Raw genomic sequence first — 24603 nt, forward strand, 5'->3', positions numbered from 1 at the left:
GTGTGGTTCTTGTGGTATGGTATGGTATGGTGTGGTTCTTGTGGTATGGTATGGTGTGGTTCTTGTGGTATGGTATGGTGTGGTTCTTGTGGTATGGTATGGTATGGTGTGGTTCTTGTGGTATGGTATGGTGTGGTATGGTTCTTGTGGTATGGTGTGGTTCTTGTGGTATGGTATGGTATGGTATGGTTCTTGTGGTATGGTGTGGTTCTTGTGGTATGGTATGGTATGGTATGGTATGGTATGGTATGGTATGGTATGGTATGGTATGGTATGGTATGGTATGGTATGGTATGGTATGGTATGGTATGGTATGGTATGGTATGGTATGGTATGGTATGGTATGGTATGGTATGGTATGGTATGGTATGGTATGGTATGGTATGGTATGGTATGGTATGGTATGGTATGGTATGGTATGGTATGGTATGGTATGGTATGGTATGGTATGGTATGGTATGGTATGGTATGGTATGGTATGGTATGGTATGGTATGGTATGGTATGGTATGGTATGGTATGGTATGGTATGGTATGGTATGGTATGGTATGGTATGGTATGGTATGGTATGGTATGGTATGGTATGGTATGGTATGGTATGGTATGGTATGGTATGGTATGGTATGGTATGGTATGGTATGGTATGGTATGGTATGGTATGGTATGGTATGGTATGGTATGGTATGGTATGGTATGGTATGGTATGGTATGGTATGGTATGGTATGGTATGGTATGGTATGGTATGGTATGGTATGGTATGGTATGGTATGGTATGGTATGGTATGGTATGGTATGGTATGGTATGGTATGGTATGGTATGGTATGGTATGGTATGGTATGGTATGGTATGGTATGGTATGGTATGGTATGGTATGGTATGGTATGGTATGGTATGGTATGGTATGGTATGGTATGGTATGGTATGGTATGGTATGGTATGGTATGGTATGGTATGGTATGGTATGGTATGGTATGGTATGGTATGGTATGGTATGGTATGGTATGGTATGGTATGGTATGGTATGGTATGGTATGGTATGGTATGGTATGGTATGGTATGGTATGGTATGGTATGGTATGGTATGGTATGGTATGGTATGGTATGGTATGGTATGGTATGGTATGGTATGGTATGGTATGGTATGGTATGGTATGGTATGGTATGGTATGGTATGGTATGGTATGGTATGGTATGGTATGGTATGGTATGGTATGGTATGGTATGGTATGGTATGGTATGGTATGGTATGGTATGGTATGGTATGGTATGGTATGGTATGGTATGGTATGGTATGGTATGGTATGGTATGGTATGGTATGGTATGGTATGGTATGGTATGGTATGGTATGGTATGGTATGGTATGGTATGGTATGGTATGGTATGGTATGGTATGGTATGGTATGGTATGGTATGGTATGGTATGGTATGGTATGGTATGGTATGGTATGGTATGGTATGGTATGGTATGGTATGGTATGGTATGGTATGGTATGGTATGGTATGGTATGGTATGGTATGTGTTGCTGGGGAGTTTGTTCCGCCACTTCTTCTCCCCACCTAGAACACATAGGAAGTGGCGAAGGGCGGGCGTTTTGGGGGCTGTCTTTTGTTCTGACTAATTTGAATAAACGTTTGAGTTTTGAGTTTCTTTGAGTTATCCCTTTGCTTGATTACCCTAACTGATGTCGGACGATAGTGCCATCCTGAGGACGCCTCCGACATATATTTAAAGATCCACTGTGTACCTACCCGCCCGACCCCCGGTACACAGTGGCTCAGTGTCTCCTTTTTCATTTATCGGTTGGACAAAATACAAGAAAAAATTTAAAATAGATGAAATACACTACGTACGAGTCCTATTTGTGACTTCCTAACACTACTACAAATAAAGAGAGAGCTGTCTAAAAAAAATTGAGCCACTGTTGCCGCCTTCACCCTAATTATTATTACTTCTCTTTTACAAGCGTTTAGTTCTTAGGCTCCACTCATAGATGGCGTTGTCACAAACTTAAGGGCAGGAGCAAAATAAAACAAATGTTTAAAAAAGCGCACGTTTTATTACAGACCGCTATCTCATACAGTTTCCGTTTATATTATATATTAGGTAAACCTCAACAATAAAATTTTATTAAAATCTTAAGTCCCTACACTAGAACGCGTCTAGTAAAACTGAAACTATTCTAATATACACCTAAACTTCATTACAATAGAGTTTAAATTACTTTATCAAGGCGAATCTTAGACGACAAGGAAAAAGGGTACATAACTAAATAAGTACTGAAAGAGTTACATTTTATATTCTAAAGTTATATCATTTACAATAACTGTAAGGAGTTTATAATTATTTATAATAATGAAGATCACAAATTTCTACTTATTCTAACTATTTAAATAGTTTTATAAATAGCACACCGCCAATCCAGGGTTTGTCCAAAAATGTTCCAATTCCACACTCAATTTGTTTTCTCAAATCTGTAAACTAAGTTTATTTCCAAAAGAAATAATACTTTTTTTATAACGGTAGTTACAAGCAAGCCTATTTAAAAAAGCCCTGTAGATAAACGTAAGATGAAATTGGAACTCTAATGGGGTACCCATGATTTTGGACTTAAATTGGAGATTTCATTTTATTCGCATGGAAAATGTACCTACTTAGGTAAATAGGTTCACAAATAATTATTTTTGGAATTGAAGAATCTTAAAGAGAATAAACAGTTTATTTATTGAATAGCTCACTAAGTAGGTTTGTAGGTTAATAAAAAAACAATACATGTCATTAAAAAAATACTCTTGTTCCTAATTTTTGTTGATAAAAAAACGGTTAAGGTATTTTATTTGTGGCACAGGTTATACAACATTTGAGGATATTAAAAATATAATGCTATTTATACAAGGTTTAGCTACAAGTGAGGCCGTGCTACGAATCTAATGTTTCTAGTACAAAATGACCAACTAAAGCTTTTCAAAATACATTGATGTTTGTTCAATGTCCTTCAAGAATATTGGTCATGTATGTACTAAAACAAGAATGAAAACCTACAATTTTAAGCCTAACAGTACATTTTTCTAAATATAAGGTAATTATGAAAAGGGATAAGATTCTTTATACACTTTACAATGTTTTAGAATTATGCTACGCAATCCATTCATTTATTTAAATGCATTATTTCAAAATTTTATTTATAATTTTATTAAAAAACTTGCAAGTTTGCTTTTTAATATTTAGCTATCAGCAAGATTAAGATAAATAGATTTTTTACATAATTATTTACGAATAAAACTCTTTGAACACCGTCCTATATCTTTATGTTTATCTACACCATCATTAAAAAAACCTTTCGTTAATGTGTTTACAAAAAAAAAACAGAAACAAGTATCTCATACAGAATGTGTTTTTTCACACCCATAATTTAAGCTTTTCTGTCTTTTATTGATCGTTAAATCCCACTTAATTGACAGTTTCCATGATAAAAATTAAACAAAATCTACAAAAATAATATTAAAAATAAAACTGTCCTTCTTGATGTGTAGACACCCTTGCATTTTTTTACATAATGTTTGTGGTCACAATTTTATAAAGTTTCGCTTAGTTTTCGCTGTTGTCTAGGACAAGGGATATTTTCTTTTTGCTAAATTATTAATATTGTTATTATTTCCTATTAGGGACTAGCGCTAGCGACGTTAGTATTGAAGCCTATACTAAAAGGCAACTTACACATACATTATATCTACGTAAATACGACTAGATTTAAATGTACTCTTATTTAGCTTTATTTCAGTATTGGTAGGTGTGTTCTGAAATTATTGCGGTTTACTGGCACAATTTAATTTGGGTAGTAAATGAAAAAAAAAATGGTAAATAATAAATGAAAACGTTATGGCCAAAAATAAATATTTTGTACTTGATAATGCAGAAGTGCAAAAATAATCAATTTTTATTTTACATAAATAAAAAACATAGAACGATTTTATACAAAAAAAAACTTGAAATTTCAAAATAAATACATAGGCTAAAGTTGAAGTGAAATCCGTGTAATATTAATTAACTCTTGTAAATTAAGGTGTACTTTAAGATTGCAAATCTAAAATACTGAGGTGTTCTCTAAGCTAAAATGTGGCTAAAAACCAAGGGTTATATCGGCCTTAAACCAAAGCTAAATCTCAAATCATCTTACAACTAAATTCTAAACTTGGCAAATAATTTTGATCTAATTTAACTCTAAAGCTATTTTTTACAATTTATTTTTAGCTAAATTAACGTAAAAAATGAATGAACAAAATATTTTACACGAATCAGAAATAAATTATTTGAAAAACAAAATGGCGTTTGAAATAAGCTATTTTCAAAATTGAGGTTTAACTTAACGGTTCAGAGTTGAAAGTGACATAACAGTTTAGTAACAAAACAATAGTTTCTTTTTTAAAATTTTCAAAAAGTTTTTGATATTAGTTAAACAAGGAATCGAATGAGTGTAAGTTATTGTCTAATCACGTTGACACCCGATGTCAACTACTGAGTAACTAGGTAAGTATTAATATATTTGGCCTAGAGTTTAATCTAAATTATTTTACGATATATTTGCAGATCAAAAAAATATTCAAGATAATATACGAAATTTAGTAATGAACCAATTTTTTTGGTCTTTTGAATGTCGAGAAAACAGATTTTTTATCTCTTTGCAATATTATTTCCATCTGCAAGCTATCGTATCTATAGTAATCCTAGTTTTGGTGTCACAGTTTACTTTAAACTATTGTTTATAGGTACTTCACATTGTTATATTCGAGTACTGGTTAAATAATTGTATTATTCTTAAACTATTCATTTAATTCGAGTAATCTCATTCTCCAAACACATTGCAACAAAGAAATAAACATAAATGTTTGATCTGCATCTTAAATTATGTTTTACAAAATATATTCAGCGGTTAATTTATCATTCACCAATAACTAAAGAAAACAAGTGCCTAATTACCTTCAGGTAAAACCTTTTACCAATGGTGTTAGATACCTTATCTTCAGCTTTGATTTTCTAATTGATCTTTATAATTCCTCCTAATTCATATTTACAACACCAACCAACATTATCACTTTTACTCATCTTTCGTTCAATACCAAAAGAGTGAATACGATACTCTGACAGTCGCCATAACCTTGCTTAGACGCAAAGAGGGTAATGCACATTTCTGCATACGTTTTAACATCTTCAACAAACTATAGTCTGACCGTTTTTTGGTACAGTTGACAAATACTGTCAGTCAGTACAAAAAAACTGACATCTGTCAACTGCTCAAACGTCAACTGTCAAAATTTCAAAATGGCGAAGTCAAGCTATCGCAATTCCTCTGATCCTCATCCAAAACAGTGACACCAAAACGTTTAACATAAGGCTAGGAAACACCATTTGCGAAATTGCAAATTTCCGCATATCGTCCACGTAGGGTCTTACCTCAGGGTCTTGAACCTTCGGACCTTGATGGTGGCCTTATTGGCGCAGAGCTTGAGTGCGGTGGCGGCTGCGATCAGGTCTGCTGAGGAAACGTCTTTGCCATCCACGGCGAGGAGGAAATCTCCGCGTTGGATCCGACCGTCTAACTCTGCTGGTGTGCCTGGCAGCTGGGAATGTGATAGAACTTTTTAGAAAGAGTTTTTACAAGAGAAGGGAGAGGTAATATTGTAATTTACTACGGTTGTTATTTTAATATTATAACTGAATTAAATTTTGGTCTAATAGGTTGATTTTAAGAAGACTTCCAAGAAACTGGCGATTTTGAAAAAAAATATTTTAAAAAAATCCCCAATGGTGTTACGTCTAAATGATAATAAACACAGACTGCATAGCTTTCTTCTAGTGAAAATAGAATGATATAGATTAAGGCAATTATTACACAGCAAAGTGAAAAATTCCAGACGATGACATTTGCTTCACTGCGGTGCCACCTGTGAATTACCTATGTATTTCTACAACCTATCCGTTGTTTTGCGATAAGGGATTTTTGATACAATTTTTGGAGTTAATATCGAAATTCACCGAACAGATAACTCATGACAAACCCCTCGTATGCAGCAAAGAAGTCACAATGTACGCTGTGCAACTCACCAGGTTCCCTATATAGACCCCTGGTGCCTGTACCGGAGCTACACACGCGAGTCCGAGCGGGCGCCCCGCCTTGCGCGCGAGGTCGATCTCCACCTCCTCCCAACGGATCGGCTCTGGTCGGTGCACTGTTAGCTTTAACTGGAATGGTACGATATGAGTCAAAATCTTTGTTATTTCTAAGTGGTGGATTGTGAGATTGTAATAATATTTTCTTATAAACTCCCTTAAATACTCTCTTACATACGCGTCATTTACTCCCTTATAAACTTCTTTATCTCCTCCCTTCATGTATTCCGTAATGTACCTACTTCACCTAGATGCTCGCCCTATGTATTTCTTTATCTCCTCTCTCTTTGTATTGCGCTTTGTTCTCATATACATATGATATGAACTCACTTACATCCTTTATTATGTACCTGCTTCTCTCAAACACTCCCCAAAAATCACACCATCAACTCACTAATCCCCATCACTACTTACCTTAGCAGTCTTCTGCTTAATGGTAAGACAGAGTCTCTCGTGCGCCATCTCCTTGGTGAGGTGCACGCCGTTACACTCGAGGATGTGGTCGCCGGGCTTCAGACGACCGTCCTTCGCTATCGCACCGTCCTTGTAGATGTCCAGGATTATTGCTGATGCACCCTGCGAGAGGAATATTTAAAATCAAATCATGTCATAGTCAACAAAAGGTTCAAGAACAAATATGTGATAAATTGAAAGCTAAATAAACTTTTCAACCCGGCTAATCAAGTTTTATTGCCACCAGTTGGTCGCCAGAGTTTACATGTCAGTTCACCGGTTGGTTATTACGACTGAACTCTTAGTCTCTCCTCCAGTACAATATTTTTATTTTGGAATTCTAGTTTTTTCTGCAGTTGAGTAAAAAGAAGAAGTATAATGTGTCTATACTCACATTAATAAGCGTATCACTGCCTCCTAGCAGCTGTAACCCTAACACTTGGTTATTGGAGTTGATCTCTATGACGGTGTCCACGTTTGGCAGTATTGGTGCCGTCGCAGGGTCTGCGGGTGGTTCCACTGGAATCACAGAAAGGTGATAATGAATATGTTAGATCTTTTAATACATTCGTAAAAGATACTTAACTTACACTTGTAAAACATTTTCGTCCAAAAGACATTTGATCGATCTATGATCTAAAAGACGACTTTATCAAAGGTAATGGCAACAATGAGATTTTTGCAGTTTCGTAAACATTAAAGAAAAGACAGCGTAACCAAACACATAAGGTTAAATAATAAGCCACTGCTCAACGTATTGAAATAGTGTCGCTTTATTGGCTTATTATCTGGTATCAAGCAAAAATGTTTTAGTTTTTGAAAATTATTATTTTTGTCTTTAGACACCTTTTGATTTTGATCAATGATGCTGACCAGAAACTATCGTTAATCATTAGACCAGCTTGCTATACCAAAAGCAGCCTTATTCTCTAAGCAACAAGGTATACCTTTAACCGGCGAGGGTGCAGGTCGTGGTGTCTGCGGGCGGCTGGCAGCGAGAGCGTCCGCGTTCCTGCTGGCGGGACGAGATGTACCGCCTACTGAACCACTGCCTGGAAGGGACAAACGACTTTATGTTAATGAGTGTCAGGTGTATAATTGAAGAACTTTTTGGTGGTCTGTTAAGGCATATAGAGAACATAAAGAATTCTACATCACATTTAATTTTCTATCATTGGGTAAGATTTGCATTCTCTACAATGAGACTATTCTTGCATATAGCAGTATTTTTAAACAATTGTAAATAGCACATGAGCTCGCTTTTAATGTGACCCCTTAGCTGTCTCCCTGCCTCAAATTAATGAGAAAAACTGAATGTCTTTTACAGGAACTAAAAAAAAGAGTCAACGAATCTGGTAATAAAGTTAAAGATGTCAGACAGACAACATTCCCACTGAACAACTACAACAGCAAAGGATTGTCAGACTTTAATTGACTTTGTTGACTTTTGACTAGGGCCGTTGTTGTTGTTCGAAAAATCTCGCAGCCTAAGTATGAGTCACCGTTCCCTTAAAACATATTTTCACAGTAGACGACGACCCCAACATAAAGCAAAGCTTAGGCAGTTACTTACCAGCTCCAGGAGTGGCGGGCGCGCCAGGCGACTCGTCTCCGGGCTCCTTGAGGTTGGGCGTGCACACCGTCAGCACCACCACGCCTTCTGTCTGCTTTAACTTCGCTGCAGCCTGGAATAACAAGGTATATTGGTTAGCAAAGTAATTCATCTCAAGTCTTCTGAAAGACTTGCCAAGAAGAAGAAGTACAGTTACGTTACAATCTTTTTATCGTCTCAATGCTAAGCAGGCCTCCTCTCACATGGAGAAGGATTGAGCGTTAATCAGTAGAAGAATAATTTGAACTAAGTATATTTTATTTATCATGGTGTTATACTTACAGCATCGTAACTGCAGTTCAGTAAGGAATCTCTGTTTACTGCTAACAGCATGTCACCAATCTGTAGTCCTCCCTGAAAATAGAATACCAACAACGTTAAGCAACTATACGGATAAAATATTCCACAGAAAAGCAGCTTTTTCAGGCCCTTGAAATAACGGAGTTCTAAAAGAAATACAAAGGCTGAATAATGGCCAAGTAAAATGTAAAGCAATGCTTAGTGTAATCAGTCTTTAAGGTTCTAGTTAAAGATGGTGGTAGTTAGATCAGAAGATAATTTCATACCTGTTCTGCGGCGCTGCCTTCCTGCAGGTCTGACACGAAGATGCCTCGACCTGCCTCCGTGTGGCGACCCTCGATGATCATGATGCCCAGACCAGATGGACCCTGGAACATTACGTCAGTTTGTTAGTCAAAAGGCACATTCAATTGACGAGTCCCGTCTTCGATTGAAAATCGATGACAGTGGTGACTGGTCGTTACATTAAACTGAGAAAACATAGATAACTTTCGCATGATGATGTCCTCCTAGCCGATTATCGGCTACGGCGGCTGTTCTGCGCAGGACATATTATAGTGCACAAACATTTGCTTGTACACAGGTGCACTCACTATTTCTTCACTCTCATAGCCCGATGGGACGGCAACCCGACACCACCAGAGAGAGATCAGACTTTAACATATTATGTAACTGTGTTTTTCAGTTTTGATGTTAGTGTATTTTTTCATGAACTGTAGTGATGTTGAGAACCTTACCTTCTTGATGGTGATATCTCGTACTCCTTTGTAGCCAGCGAACCGGTCTTCCGACTGAAACAAACATAATAAACGTTAATAAGAAACACACCAACAGCAGACTTAGTAATAAACACTTGTTTTAGCAGAACAATTAAAACTTCGAAGTAATAACTTATAACAAAGTAGATTACTGTTTCAGTTTTGCCACTGATTGCAAAACTGTTATCATGTAACCACGTTTGTCAACACAGACAAACACAGTTTCCGAATAGGTTCGTCCGTTTAAGAGCAACGCTGCCACAGACAGACATGCAGACTTAGGTACATAAGCTGTCACTTATAACACCACACTTTTTTCGGCGTTGATTAAAAATGACTTTGTTAATGTTTTACAAATGACGATTAAAATTCTTTTTCATCCCACCATCTCGGAAAGAGTAGTTTTACCCTTTGATATCTGAGCGCAAAAGCCGTTTTTATCCTCTAGAGCGGCAAAGTGATTTGAATTTAGAACATCGTGTGCAATACTCCATTTGTGACAATCTTGATAAGACTATTCATACAAATACATATTAAACAAATAAAATACTGCCTAAAATAATTATTCAATTAATCAAGTAATTTTTTATTATTGTTTTTACATAGATTTTTAACCTCGTTTCATTTTTAAACTGAGTTTTCAAATAAATGAACTTTAATAGGTACATCTTTTTAATTTGACACTCATATGTGCGCGCCATTTTGTTTTAGTAAGTTCCTCGATGAGGTGGGATGAAAAGTTACGTGTTGCACTCGAGTGCAAAGATTTTTCACCTTGTGCTCTTTTGATTCCCTCGCTATCGCTCAGGATTCTAATTATTGAAACATTTTAGAATCCTTCGCTTGCTCGGTCATCAAAATTGAGCCCGCGGTTAAAAATCAACTTTGCACTCTTGTATAACAAATAACTATTTGTTACCACACTAACAATCGTCAACTTTATTATCATTGTTCGTGCGACGGAACGCCGCCGTCGGGCGAGCCAATGTTGAGACCAGAAGTTATGCATAGACAACGCACACGCCGTGATTCGTTTGGACAAGAAAATTTTCGGCAGAAATGTCAAGATGGCCGCGGCCAATTTGCTCTCTCCTCGGCACGTCTCAATTAAAATATTATAAATGTGTAAGTACGCTTAATATCGCAGTGATTTCCAAAAAAGTTCAAGTCATAACGCCGTCGCAACATAATAAGTGGACCTTCTTCGTCGGATCGTACGCGAAAGAACAATATTTACGAAAAGTGTTGTATGGACGCACGTGGTGTGGTGGCTTGGCGTAACGTGTGCTGCGAAGTGAGACGTGCCAACTTATCCTATTCCTTTTGCATTTAATCCCTATCCCTTTTCCAATCTGATTTTCGGTTCTTCTTCCATTGTGTTTATAAAATTTTCGCATGTCAAGCTTGCACGGTGTGGGGTGATGCGCATACGCTTCAGCTCGCCCGCATAAGGAACGCCTGTTAGCTAAGTAACCGCTGGATACCGTGAGTACCGAATACATTTATTTATCAAGCTAAAATGGAATCATCAGATAAAATGGATAAAATGCTAAAAGATTTAAAAAAGAAGCGTGCATCGACAAGATGTCGGCTTACTAATTTCAAAAAATATGTGTCTTCGTTTCAAAACGTGAACTTGTCATTTCAACAGCAAGAAGAGCTAAAATTACGCGTCACATGTGCTCAAAATATCTTGTTAGATTTTAATGAAGTTCAAGGTAAGATAGAAGATATCTGTTCTGAGTCAGAAATTGACATGCAGCTCGAATCGCGCGAAGAGTTTGAGCAAGAATACTACAAGGTTCTTGCCCTTGTCAAAAGCATGGCAGGCTCTGATGAGGGATCTCTGCAAGATTTGCCGAGTAACAGTACTGCTAAAATAAAGTTACCAACCATCACAATTCCTAACTTTGATGGAGCTTATGAGCAGTGGCTAGAGTTCAGGGACACATTTTTGTCACTAGTTCACAACTGTCGCAGTATAACACAAATTCAAAAGTTTCACTACCTGAAATCCGCACTTAAAGGAAGCGCTAAAGCTGTAATAGAATCATTGGAGTTCTCCGCTGACAATTATAACATTGCATGGGAATTGTTAATCAATAGGTTTGATAATACTAGGCAATTGGTTCACAATCATGTAAAGTCCATGTTCACAATTCAAGCGTTAACAAAAGAATCTCCGATGTTATTAAGAAAACTAATTGACAATATTTTGAAAAATCTCCGTGCATTAAAACTATTAGGTGAACCAACTGAGCACTGGGATACATTAATTATATATATTGTAGTTTCCAAATTAGACCCCATCACGGAGCGTGACTGGGAGGAACATAGAATTAATTTAAACACTGGTAATAATTCAAAGTCAATAATTAAATTGGAAGATTTATTACAGTTTCTTAGGAATAAAGCTGAAATATTAGAGACTCTCATAGTATCACATAGCAAAATAAATACAACCAGTGGATTTGAAAATAAAAAACAAACAAATAATATTTCCACATCTAAAGTTCATTGTAATGTAGTTACTAATAAATCTAACAATAAATCACAATCTAAGTCTACAAAGTTCTATAAAAATTGTTTAATGTGTAATGAAAAACACCCTTTGTATTCTTGTCAAAGTTTTCTTGATTTAAGTGCGGAAGATAGATTAAAAATAATTAAAGACAAGAATTTGTGTATAAACTGTATGCGTTCCGGCCATTCTGTAGGTACTTGTGTCTTTGGTCCGTGTAGAAAGTGTGATAAAAAACACAATTCATTAATTTGTGAGGTTGCCAACTGTAAGGATAAAAGGTCAATGACATCTAGTGAGCAATCAGCTGTTAGCAATTCAGAACTTGACACTAGTAATATAACACATAGTAACTCGTTACAAGTACACAATATTCAGGCGGGCTGTAACAACGTGACTAAAGTTGTCTTATTATCAACTGCCATTGTTGATGTACGTGGCCAATCGGGTGAATACCATAAAGCGCGCGTTATACTGGATAGCGGAAGTGAACGTTCATTTGTTTCGCAATTTTTCATAAAGAAATTAAAACCTAAAATTATACAGTCCACTCAAAATATACATGGTGTCGGAAACTTAATAACACAGTGTTCGCAATCCTGTACTATTGAGTTTCGGTCACGAAATGGAAGTTTCACTTCGCGTGTTCAGTGTTTAATTCTCCCGCAAATATCATCAAAGTTACCTACAACAACTTTGAATATAAATCATTTCAGTATACCGGACAATATCACTTTAGCTGATCCAAAGTTTTACGATAGTCAACAGATAGATATGTTGATAGGTGCGGATTTGTTTTGGGAGGTTATTTGTGAAGGTAAAATGCGACTTACAAAAGGCCCTTACCTTCAAAATACAAAGTTAGGTTGGGTCGTGTCTGGTTCAATTCAATGTTTAAATAATACACCTATTAAAAATGTTTCATGTAATTTTACACAGTCATCAATATCTGATGATGATTGTTCATTAGATCAATCTTTACGTAAATTTTGGGAAATAGAGGAGGTGACCGTGAATAATAATAATAATATCGGCACCGACGAGGAACTCGCATGCGAAGAACATTTTACCAAAACAACAAAGCGACTTGCTGACGGGCGCTTCTGTGTGCGAGTGCCATTCAAGCGTTCGCCTGATTGCTTGGGCGACACTCGTACTCAGGCCGAAAACCGGTTTTACTCGTTAGAAAAGAAATTACTACGTAATGCCAAGTATAAACAAATGTATAGTGATTTCATACACGAATACATTGACTTGGGTCACATGAGTCTTGTTCAAACGTATAGTACACCGCATTATTTTTTACCTCACCACGGAGTGTTTCGTGAAAACGCTACTACTACTAAATTGCGTGTCGTTTTTGATGCAGGAATGGTATCGAGTTCAGGTATTTCTTTAAATCAAATACAGATGGTTGGTTCCGCCATTCAAGGTGATTTAATTTCAATTTTACTTAAATTTCGCGAAAATAAATACGTGGCCTGTGCAGACGTCGAAAAAATGTACCGCCAGGTCTTAATAGATAATAATCAACGTGATTTGCAGCTTATCGTGTGGCGCGACGATCCGTCAGAACCGTTAAAATATATAAATTAAATACCGTAACTTATGGCACCGCGTCGGCACCATTTCTTAGTTGTCGATGTTTAAAACAATTAGCCGAAGACTGCGAGCTTCCGTATGTTGCAGAGACGATTAAAATAACTTTTACGTAGATGACTTAATTTGCGGAGCGAACAATATCCATGATTTAAACGCAATTTGCGAGGGCACTAGTCACGTGTTACAGTCTGCATGTTTTATTTTACGTAAATGGGTTTTTAACTTTGACCGCGCGAACCCTAATGATGTGCAGAATGTTACTAAGCGACTCGCAACTGGCGATAACACTCAGAACAAAACTTTAGGTATTGGTTGGAATAATGCGTCAGACGAATTGAACTACTATTCGCAAATAAAATCAGACTCAATTATTATTAGTAAACGCATTATTTTATCGCACGCAGCCCAGATTTTTGATCCGTTAGGGTTAATAAGCCCGTTCATAACAATAGCCAAGACATTGTTACAAAAATGTTGGTTATTAAAACTAGATTGGGACGAATCTGTTCCTAGTGACGTAGCTTATGTCTGGAACCGGTTTACTAGCAACTTATCTTCGCTTGGCAATCTACGTATACCGCGATATGTTATGTGTTGTGACCCAATACATACTGAACTACATATATTTACTGACGCCTCGCAGGTAGCGTATGGTGCCTGTGTTTACGTCCGCACTATTAATAGTGAATCTGTCGTTACGGTGCGCTTGTTATGCGCTAAGGGTAAGGTCGCACCTACGAAACCCACAACTATACCTAGGTTGGAGTTGTGTGGCGCGTTATTAGGAGCGCGATTATATTCCAAAGTCATTGGCTCTCTACGTTCTACAGTCAATAATGTCGTTTTCTGGACTGATTCCACCGTTGTTCTAGGATGGTTGGGTATGCCTCCTAATTTACTAAAAACATACGTCCAGAATAGAACGGCAGAGATCCATGACCTAACCAAGGAGCACCCATGGAGACATGTATCTGGCAAGGATAATCCTGCGGACTTAGTGTCGCGAGGAGTATACTTAGATACACTTAGTTCTTCATCATTATGGTGGGACGGCCCACAATTTTTACACAATATAGACTTTGAAATAAAAAATACATCAAGTAATAATAACGTAAATTGCGACTCAGAGTTGCCCGAGTTAAAGTCTAATGTTCTTTGTCACATAGTTAATCAGTCAATTGATGACAGTTTATTTCCATTTTCCAAGTTTTCTCAATATTTAAGATTGAAGCGTTCTGCTGCTTATTTATTTCGATTTATTTATAATACGCGCAATAGAAATAATAGGCGAACGGGCTTATTAACCGTCACGGAGCTCGAATATGCAGAACTTGCTTTGGCTAAATTGAGTCAACAAGAATCTTTTCCCGATGTTTGCGAGTCGCTTAGTAACAAAAGGGTTATAAAGAAAAATGCGCAATTGCTTAAGTTAAATTTATTTCTTGACAAAAACAATTTGATAAGAGTAGGTGGACGAATACAAAATTCTGAAAATTTTAATTTTAACAAAAAACATCCAATTTTATTATCTGCGAAACATTGGTTTACCGTGCTCCTCTTTCGGCATGAACATCTCCGTACCATGCATGCTGCGCCTCAGCTATTGTTATTTACAATAAGGGAATCTTGGTGGCCGATTGCCGGTCGCAATCTCGCAAAATGTGTAGTGCACAAATGCGTGAAGTGTGCACGTTTACGCGCGACCACGGTTACTCCGATCATGGGTAATTTGCCTCAAGAACGTCTCGACCCTGGTTATCCATTTATACGGTGCGGCGTGGATTATGCGGGACCGGTGTTCACGTTGAACCGTAAGGGTAGAGGAGCAAGGGTTCAAAAATCCTACATTTGTTTATTTATATGCTTCGTTACGCGTGCTGTCCATCTGGAACTTGTAAGCGATCTCTCATCCGATGGTTACATGTTGGCTCTCAAGCGGTTTATCTCGCGGCGTGGTAAGCCGATTGAGATCTTTTCTGACAATGGCAAGAACTTTGTAGGTTTAATGAACGAATTTTCAAAATTCTTAAATGATTGTTCTGATGACATTAAAGAATACGCAACTTCGCAGACTATTAAATTTAAAATGATTCCATTTTATGCTAGCCACTTTGGAGGCTTATGGGAAGCTGGCGTTAAGAGTTGTAAGCATCACCTCCGTCGTGTAGTTGGCAATGCACATCTCACGTTTGAAGAGTACACTACGGTTTTAACGCAAATTGAAGCTATTTTAAACTCACGTCCTTTAACTCCCATGTCCACCGATCCTCTTGACCTTCTCCCCCTTACTCCTGCTCATTTTTTGGTTGGCCGTCCACTGACTGCGCCTGTGCCTGCCGACGTCCACGATGTTCCTGAACACCGACTCACCCGATATCAGAGGGTTGAGCAAATACGGCAGCACTTTTGGAGGCGTTGGTCCAAAGAATATGTGTCAGAGCTGCAGACCAGGAGCAAGTGGCAGGAACATAAAAATGACCTAAAAGAGAACACGCTTGTCCTTCTTAAGGATGACAATCTGCCACCGTTGAAGTGGAGCTTAGGAAGAATACTGAAAACCTACCCTGGGAAGGACGGTATATCTCGTGTTGCCGATATACGCAAACAAGACGGCGTAGTAAGGCGGGCATTTTCCAAGATCTGCCCGCTTCCTCTAACCGACAATTAATACTACAAATCAAGCCAAGGAGAGAGGCGTCATTCAACTTTGAAACCTGACGCTTTCAAGGCCGGGAGTATGTTACCACACTAACAATCGTCAACTTTATTATCATTGTTCGTGCGACGGAACGCCGCCGTCGGGCGAGCCAATGTTGAGACCAGAAGTTATGCATAGACAACGCACACGCCGTGATTCGTTTGGACAAGAAAATTTTCGGCAGAAATGTCAAGATGGCCGCGGCCAATTTGCTCTCTCCTCGGCACGTCTCAATTAAAATATTATAAATGTGTAAGTACGCTTAATATCGCAGTGATTTCCAAAAAAGTTCAAGTCATAACGCCGTCGCAACACTATTACATGTCGTCCTCGGGTAAAATCTCCACAATTATAAATCAGTTCAGTAGTTTCACTCTAGTAGTAAACAAACACACAGACAAAGGTATTCGCATTACACCAGTAAGCATGGAACGTGCCACTGTTTACACAGTTGTCCAACTTGTATTACTATTTACATTATATACTTGGACTATGTATACATAAGGTAAAGTAAGTGTACAATATGTAAGCCTGTATATAAGTGTTTGTTGTGGCTATCGGTGAATTGGTACAAAAATGTGTCTTGGATCTCGTGGATACTCATTCGATGCTTAAGTTCTAAATAAATACATTGAGTTACAGTAAAATAAATCACCTATTTCTACAAAAACTTTTCTGTACCTACATAATGCCTATTAAGAGTGAGTTGCACCATTGACTATCTAAAAATCAAATCATAATCAGCCGTATATTTGACGCCCATTGATTAAATCGGACAACTGAAAATTGTTCAGTTATCGTTACAGTTAAATGATGCAACTAACCGTAAGTCAGCGATTATATTTAGGTTCCTAAAAGTATTTTTAAAAGTATAATATCGACTCAGTCAATCTCTAGTTCAAGGAAGCTAAAACTGCTATGTAAGTACACAAAACTAGGTATATAAAATAGTATTTCCATGAAATTTTCCTTCACGAGTTCACAAGCATTAGTTACGGAAGAATGCTATTTGTTTACGTTAATCACAATTAGTTCTAACAGTAGAATTGTTAACTGCTCAGCCTTTTCCTAACAATGTTAAGGTAGCCTTTTGACTAAAAATAACTGTCTATATTTATCATCTATACATTGTAAAGCTGAAGAGTTTGTTTGTTTACTTAAACGCGCTAATCTCACGAACTACCGGTCCGATTGGAATAAAAATTCAGTGTTGTAATAATCCATTTATCGATGAAGGCTATAGGCTACTTTATACCTAGGTGGTTGAAGTAGTTTCCACAAGACGCGGGTGAAACCGAGGGCAGAAGCTAGTGAGTTATAATTTTATATGTTTCTGTTGTTTAGTCGTCCTGCTACTTTGTAAATATGAATAAAATCACAAAATATCAGATGTGAAACATATCACTAGCTAATGAGCAAATCTCGTCGGTGGAGCATAAATTACGCATAAATAATGTTTTTATTAACACGTTTACATAACGCTCTGGGTGCCATGACTCATTGCAATACAGGTACAATACAGAAAACCCACTTCGTACAAAAAATCTAATATTGACGCATAATTACCTAAAATAATTTGAGAAACATTTTTTTTGGCTGACTTCGTTAGAAAATCTTGTTTGAGAAAATAAATTCTTCATCACGATATTGGACATTGTCACCCGAATTGATAAGCAATTTAACTAATTAATTAGTGGAAGTATACAATAGCATTTTAATTGTATTGCTAAGGTCATGAACTTTACTATATAGTAAACACTAGCTTTCCGCCCGCGGCTTCGCCCGCGTGGAATTCGGTTATATTGCGGTATAAATCACAACTATAAGAAAACTTCTCATTCCCACGGAAAAATCAGAAGCGCGATGTAACGCTGGATACGATTAGTTGTTAAACCAAAACTGAATCATACACTATATTATACGTTTTCCCTTGTGATGAGTGTTAAACACTGCTTCCAGAGCGAGTACAAAAAAAAATATTTATTTCAAAACACCTTTTTTTTTTAGCGACGTAAAATCATCAAATGACCCCTCCCGCTGCGGGTTAGCAGCGGTGATGGAGTGTCAGACTCTTACTGACTATAAACTTAAATTATAAATTTAAAAAAACCCCCGACCCAAAAAAAAGTACGCAATAATTATGACAAAATGTTAAAAATGCTAAATCCTATAAAAAGCAAAAAATAACTTTTAACACTACGTAAACTAAATTTTGTCGTGTCGGGGGACCGCTCTAATTCATTACTTTAGATACGTGTTTTTTTTTTTTTAATGAATGTTGTAATAAGAGGTAGGTATCATTTTTATTTATGTAAGTATTTATGAAGGTAAAAAGCGGTCCCCCGACACGTCAAAATTTAGTTTACGTAGTGTTAAAAGTTATTTTTTGCTTTTTATAGGATTTAGCATTTTTAACATTTTGTCATAATTATTGCGTACTTTTTTTTGGGTCGGGGGTTTTTTTAAATTTATAATTTAAGTTTATTTCATGCTTTTTAAAGGAGCTCCTTAATTTTTCCTTCTTTCATTTAATTTATTTTATCTTAAGATGGGGTTGCTATATGCGATCTCGGCCAAAGGAAGCTGTTTAACAATCCCCATGACAAACTGGCTCTGGGAGAATGGCACAGATTGAGAAACAATAAAGATTAACCTTTGGACATTCTAGATTTTCAGCAAAAATATAAATCGGTTTATCCGTTTCATCCGGCATTCCAGGGTTTCATCCGCCACATCCCATTTCCAGCATCAGGTTCTCGTCAATCAGAAACATGAAGAGAACTCGTCAAGACAAATTCAACGAGCCCAAACTCGATGGGTTTACTAAAAGGCAGTTCAGGGTTACGTCTCCTACCTTCGTGCCCTAACAGCAGACCAGCTCAGTGGTACCAAAAGACATTAGTGTTTCAAATTTCAGATCCCACATATACTTGCAAGTAAACTGAGCGTGTAACATTCCTATCACATCTAGCAAACGAGCTGATGACCTTGAAGACCTGAACCGATTTCCACCAAACATAGCTAAGAACACTCCCGACTGACATACCTTTTAAACAAAAAAAACCGCATTACAATCGGATCGTCTGTTTGGGAGCTACGATGCCACATACACACACACACACACACACACACACACACACACAGACACGTCAAACTTATAACACCCCGTCGTTTTTGCGTCGGGGGTTAAAAATCGTAGTGTTCCGTCCTAGGCGTTTTATATACCAGGGCCGCGGTATCTCATTCGAACAACCCGCAGCCCCGGCTGGCCCTGGCCCTACTGGGCCCCACTGATTTCAAAACACCTTAAGACTAATTCACGGCGAACCTTAACACCGCGATACAGAAAAGCACAACGCCATCTATCGAGCTATCGGGAAGCTCGCGATTGAACAATGAGCTACAGGTTAAAGCGCGAGATATCATTGCACTTCTTACGTATCTTAAAAAAAACAACGTCACCACGTTTTAAAAAGCTATCATTCCACTTCATTTTAAAAACACATCGTTACCACGTTTTAAAAACACCCAGCGCCATCTACAATCCATCCATCAAGCAAACAATATTTTTGTTTTCCCTCGGGAATATCTATTTTTTTTGGGATAAAAAGTACCCTATTATTTAATCCGGACTTCTAACTTTACGTCTGCAAAATTTCAAAGCAATCGGTTCAGTAGTTACGGCGTGAAAGCGGAACAAACAAACAAACAAACAAACAAACAAACAAACAAACAAACAAACTCACTTTCCGATTTATAATATTAGTAAGGATTTACCAGTAGTACAAGACTACATAATATTACAGATATTCTAAAACAGACTGGCAATAAAAATATCATCACCTCGGAAATGCATTTCAGACTCAGATGCAATCAATAACATAACAAACCACGTTAAGAACGAATTGATTTAATATTTTATGTATCATTCGGTTGTACTAAATCGATATGCAGTGATAGATTGATTGATAACTCTGAATCAATACGCAATGACAGACAAATTAGCTTCTGAGCGATTATTGGGTCAAAATTCTTTTTAGGGTTTTTGAGGAGTTTCTTATAATACTTTTTTATAGGTGTTTCAGAGTTCAACTTGAAGGCTTGGTCATCCCTTTTTGATTTTAATTATTAGCCCATTATTTATTATTTGCTGTTTGACTGTTGGGTAAAGACCGAGATGAGACTGGTATATCCGATATGGACAATAAGTCAGGACATACTTATGCAGAAAAAACATTCCATAATCTATCTGATTTCGATTTATTAACTACGCAAATAAATTCGAAATTGGAAAAAATCTATCTGATTTATGCAATGAAAACTTCTTTCATTAGATGAAAACTTCGGTACTAATATTGAAGTAAGCCTTCTGCAATATACCTGTGCAGTGACTCTCTGAGTTCCGGGTTATATTCCCGGCTCGGTAATGCTTTGTTTTTGTGTTCACGTCTGTGTTTGTGGTACATGTGTTCACAACCAAACAGTTATGCTTTTATGAATTGTAACATCACGATATTTGAAGGTTGAGATTTAAAATTATGTGAGCATCTTGATTTTTACTTTATCACAGAAAGATTGAAAATTTTATTAATTGTCAGAATGTATTTACAAAAGGTGTTTTTAAGTAAGTAGAGTCTCAAACATTGTACCGAATCGGTATATTAATTATTAGCCTTGTTATCATATTAATTACTATATACAGCTATGAAGTGAAACTCCCTGCTTGAGTCTGTGTTTTCTGATAACTACCTACAACCTGGAAGTCAAGAGTGGAGAGGATACTTCTGGGCCAGCTCTATTACGTCGTCGCTTACCATAAGGGCCTTGTGACATTACTTTCTTGAAAAGTCAACTCTTCTCCATGAGACCAACTTTTTGGAACCTCAAAGGCTTATTTGAAATAAATACATTTGACTTTGACTGAGATATCGTAGTAGTCAAACGCGTGCCTATATGCATTAAAATATAAGTTGTACTAGATGAAGATACATAATTATGCACTCGCTTTAGTAAATATACAGCAAGTGCACTCTATCCACTGATATCACTGATAAAGTTGCATCATTAATTAAGAGACTATTTTAAAACTACATTCGTGCGGCCAACAAGATTAATTTTATTATTGAATTTATTCAAAAAGGTGATTTTACTTTATTTTTGTTAAAACCAGTAGATCAAATGATTTATAGCTGGTTTTTAAAGTGAGAATCAAAGTAATAAAAAAGCGACTATGTTTTGCATGCATAGGTATAATAAAACAGACATTAAATATTTTTGTTTTCCTCAAAAATTAAAAATAAGTGGAAAAAATACATTCATGAATATTTTAATTTGTACCTAAATTCAAGAACTGGTTGGTGAATGACATAAGTATCTGACAGATAAATATACTTCAGTATTATCTCACTGCGGAAAAAATCACTATCGCACCAGATAGTGATATTTGTAATACCATCATATATGATATACCTACAACTTGCAAATTCCGAAAGATGTTTCACATTTTAGGAAGTATTTTTTTTTCAAACCTTGCTAGGAGGTTATAAGCCTAGTGCATAACTGCATACATTTGAAAAATACATTATATATTTTTTTCAATATGTATTGGTGTAATTAATCCTACCACGATTTTTGACCTCGAAACATCTAACCAAGTGGGGTATAGAAAAAAGGAAAAAAAATCTGGTCTTCATCAACCACCTCTAAGGGATTGTTCACACCAAACGTATTGTCCGCCGCTGACTGTGAGTATACTCACTGTCTGCCCCAGTGTGAACGTCGACTCAATTTGCAGTACACGTACTCACCAAGCCGACAATAGGCTATAGCGTATGATGCGCTACATGTGTGAACAAAAGAATAGGTAGGCTCTTGTAGGTTCACACTAGATGCGTACGCTGAGCGGCTGACTATTCTACACATAAAAGGGCTCAGTATTTGAAGTTGCTCGTAGTATTTTATAAACGATAAAACTAGCGTAATTTATTTTTTTCAAATCAGACGTTTTACTGATATTTCAATTAAATGATGCGCATTCAGATAGTTGCCATTTGCGAAGCTCTAGAGGAAGACGAAAATAATAAAAAGAAGAGATTGTGGGTACATCCCTTAAATTTGAAGAGATGTTTTCTTGGTCAATTTCATACTTTATATTTCGAATATAGACTTTATCCAAATAAGTTCAAGAAATATTTTCGTATGACAGTAAAACATTCGATGAGTTACTCTCTTTAATACGTTTAAGTTTATATAAAAGGGACACTAATTATCGACGTGCTGAACCGAGGCGCGGCGGTGCGTACGCGGCGGAGCGGCGCTATTCGGCAACTGCGTCCGCGTAGCCAATCCGCGTCCGCCGTGCATAGTCGCGTAGTAAAATAATCGGCCACTGAGAGTCAGCTACAACAGACGACGTAACAGCGTATAGTCGGTTCGGTGTGAACGAAAATTTCAATATATATGGAAAAGCAATAAACTGCGTAACGCGCGCTCACAGTCAGCGGCCGACAATACGTTTGGTCTGAACGATGCCTCAAGAACCGCTCTGATAGAAATTACATAAGTCTAAATATGTAGTAGGAAAACAGATAGAAAAATATTATGCAAATTATTATTCAAAACTAAAAACAGCTGACATAATCACTCTAACAGGTTATTTGACTTTTGCAAACATAAAATAACAATAAAAAACTTTAGTATTAACTTGAAATATAATACCTAAGAACTGGTCATCTGCCTAGACTTTTTTGTTCTGTGTTGCAATCAGCTTCCAGTCTAGCTGGTTGCAGTTTAATAGTTGTTTTACATGGATCTGTCCATCTAATCAATAAAAAGAGTAGTAGAAGCTAAAGCTAGCATACGGATAAAAATAGGATAAAAAGGCAAATGATATGACCATCTCTTGTTTCTAAACCATCCCTGACTCACAATGATCAGCAAAATTGGTTTAGACGTTTTGAGTTTTTTAGGAAATATTTTTTTAGAAAATACAATCGTGTTATTTCTACGTATTTATTATTCAAACTCAAACTCATTTTTTTTATTTCAAATAGGCCTATGAAAGCTCTTTCGAAACGTCAAAGTTAGGTGCACGGTTCCAAAGAGTTGGTCTCATGGAGAAGAACCGGCAAGAAACTCCATGGACGGACACTCTTTTTAAAAGAAAATAAAATTTACATATTTCATACAGTTTTCTATCTAGTCCTGAGAATGTTATACAATCCAAATTGAGCTAAAGCTATTGATTAGTAGGTTGGTATGTAGATAGGTATAGGCAATTTACCTCTGTTTCGAAAAAAGGTTACTTAGTTATTTCCTTTTGTAGGACAAAACTTAACTCTTGCGGTCATGGACCCTTAATTTATCATCCTGTCTGTGAAAACATATAATTAACATAATTTTTTTGTAAACCTTACAAGGAGAGTAACCGAACAATGACCTGGAAATACCAAATTAAGATGTTTTTGGAAAAAAAAAATACCAATTTAACAATATTTCCTTTAGCTAGGAGCTAGTATACCTAATACTTAATAGCATAAACCAACTTCAATATTATTCCTAACACATTTTCCAATCATTTTTTTCTGACAAATATTATACTCAAAATCGGTTCAGCCAAATGAGATATTTGCCCACAAACATACATACATAAAGGTCAAACTGAGAACCTAATTTTTTTGAAGTCGTTTTAAAAGTGCATGCTTAGTGCACGTGAAGTACATAACGGTACATAACATCTATATACACGAGATGCGTAAGTATATATGTATGTATGTACGTCACGCCGAGTAAATAGGGGTAAACTTTACTTAGTGATACTCTGATAATAGAAGCCTTTTATCTGGTGAATAAATATGCATAATACAGAGATAGGAATGTTTAGCAATATTGTTAACTAAAGAGCTTGTTTGTTTAGTATTAGAATTGTCTGTTGCTGAGAGTGGGCAGTTTATTGAAACATTTCTTTCAAAAAACAAAACATTTAATATATCCGGCATTTTTTTCGGTTTTTTTAACTCTGAAAGGTGGAGTGGCACTATCAATTATTTAATATTTTGAGTCTATTCCTAGTCCAATTTTCCAAGCACTTTTGCTGACAAAGAGCTACTTAAGTTTACTTTAAAATTAACAATCAATTTAAACATTAAATATTGACTGCCTTTATTATCATCTCATTATACTCAGCATGACACATCCACCTTTTGCCAGTAGTCTTTTGGTGATGAAGTCCCGCTGGCTAAATTCTTGTCATTTAGGTATGATGTATATTTTATCGAGGTCAATTTTAGCTATTCGATATTCTGTTTACATAATTTGGCGAATACCTACTCTATTACACTATATTGTAAATTATTATATAAAACGGTTTTCCTCAAAAACCAACGCTATTAAGGAAAACCAATCATCATTTAGTATTTTAATGTTTTAATATTCTATATCAAAACCTAAATGTCATCTAAATATCGTGTTACATAAAACAAGTTTGTCAAA

At 36.5% G+C, this 24603-nt stretch overlaps 1 protein-coding gene across 2 annotated transcripts in view; it reads right to left on the reverse strand.

Annotated features, from left to right (window-relative positions):
- Window positions 1-2040: 2040 nt before the first annotated feature.
- Window positions 2041-24603, reverse strand: part of LOC110380682 (uncharacterized) — a 163524-nt gene continuing 140961 nt past the window's right edge. For both annotated transcript variants that reach the window (XM_064041068.1, XM_064041067.1), the window contains exons 28-36: window positions 9272-9325; window positions 8801-8902; window positions 8517-8588; window positions 8196-8307; window positions 7570-7674; window positions 7017-7141; window positions 6584-6745; window positions 6104-6241; window positions 2041-5619 (exon numbers count right to left, since the gene is read on the reverse strand). In XM_064041068.1, coding sequence (XP_063897138.1) covers window positions 5449-5619; window positions 6104-6241; window positions 6584-6745; window positions 7017-7141; window positions 7570-7674; window positions 8196-8307; window positions 8517-8588; window positions 8801-8902; window positions 9272-9325 — 1041 coding nt within the window. In that variant the 3' untranslated portion in view covers window positions 2041-5448. The remainder of the gene's footprint in view (window positions 5620-6103; window positions 6242-6583; window positions 6746-7016; window positions 7142-7569; window positions 7675-8195; window positions 8308-8516; window positions 8589-8800; window positions 8903-9271; window positions 9326-24603) is intronic.

The sequence above is a fragment of the Helicoverpa armigera genome, chromosome 24, assembly GCF_030705265.1.
Source record: "Helicoverpa armigera isolate CAAS_96S chromosome 24, ASM3070526v1, whole genome shotgun sequence".
Classification (NCBI taxonomy): domain Eukaryota; kingdom Metazoa; phylum Arthropoda; class Insecta; order Lepidoptera; family Noctuidae; genus Helicoverpa; species Helicoverpa armigera.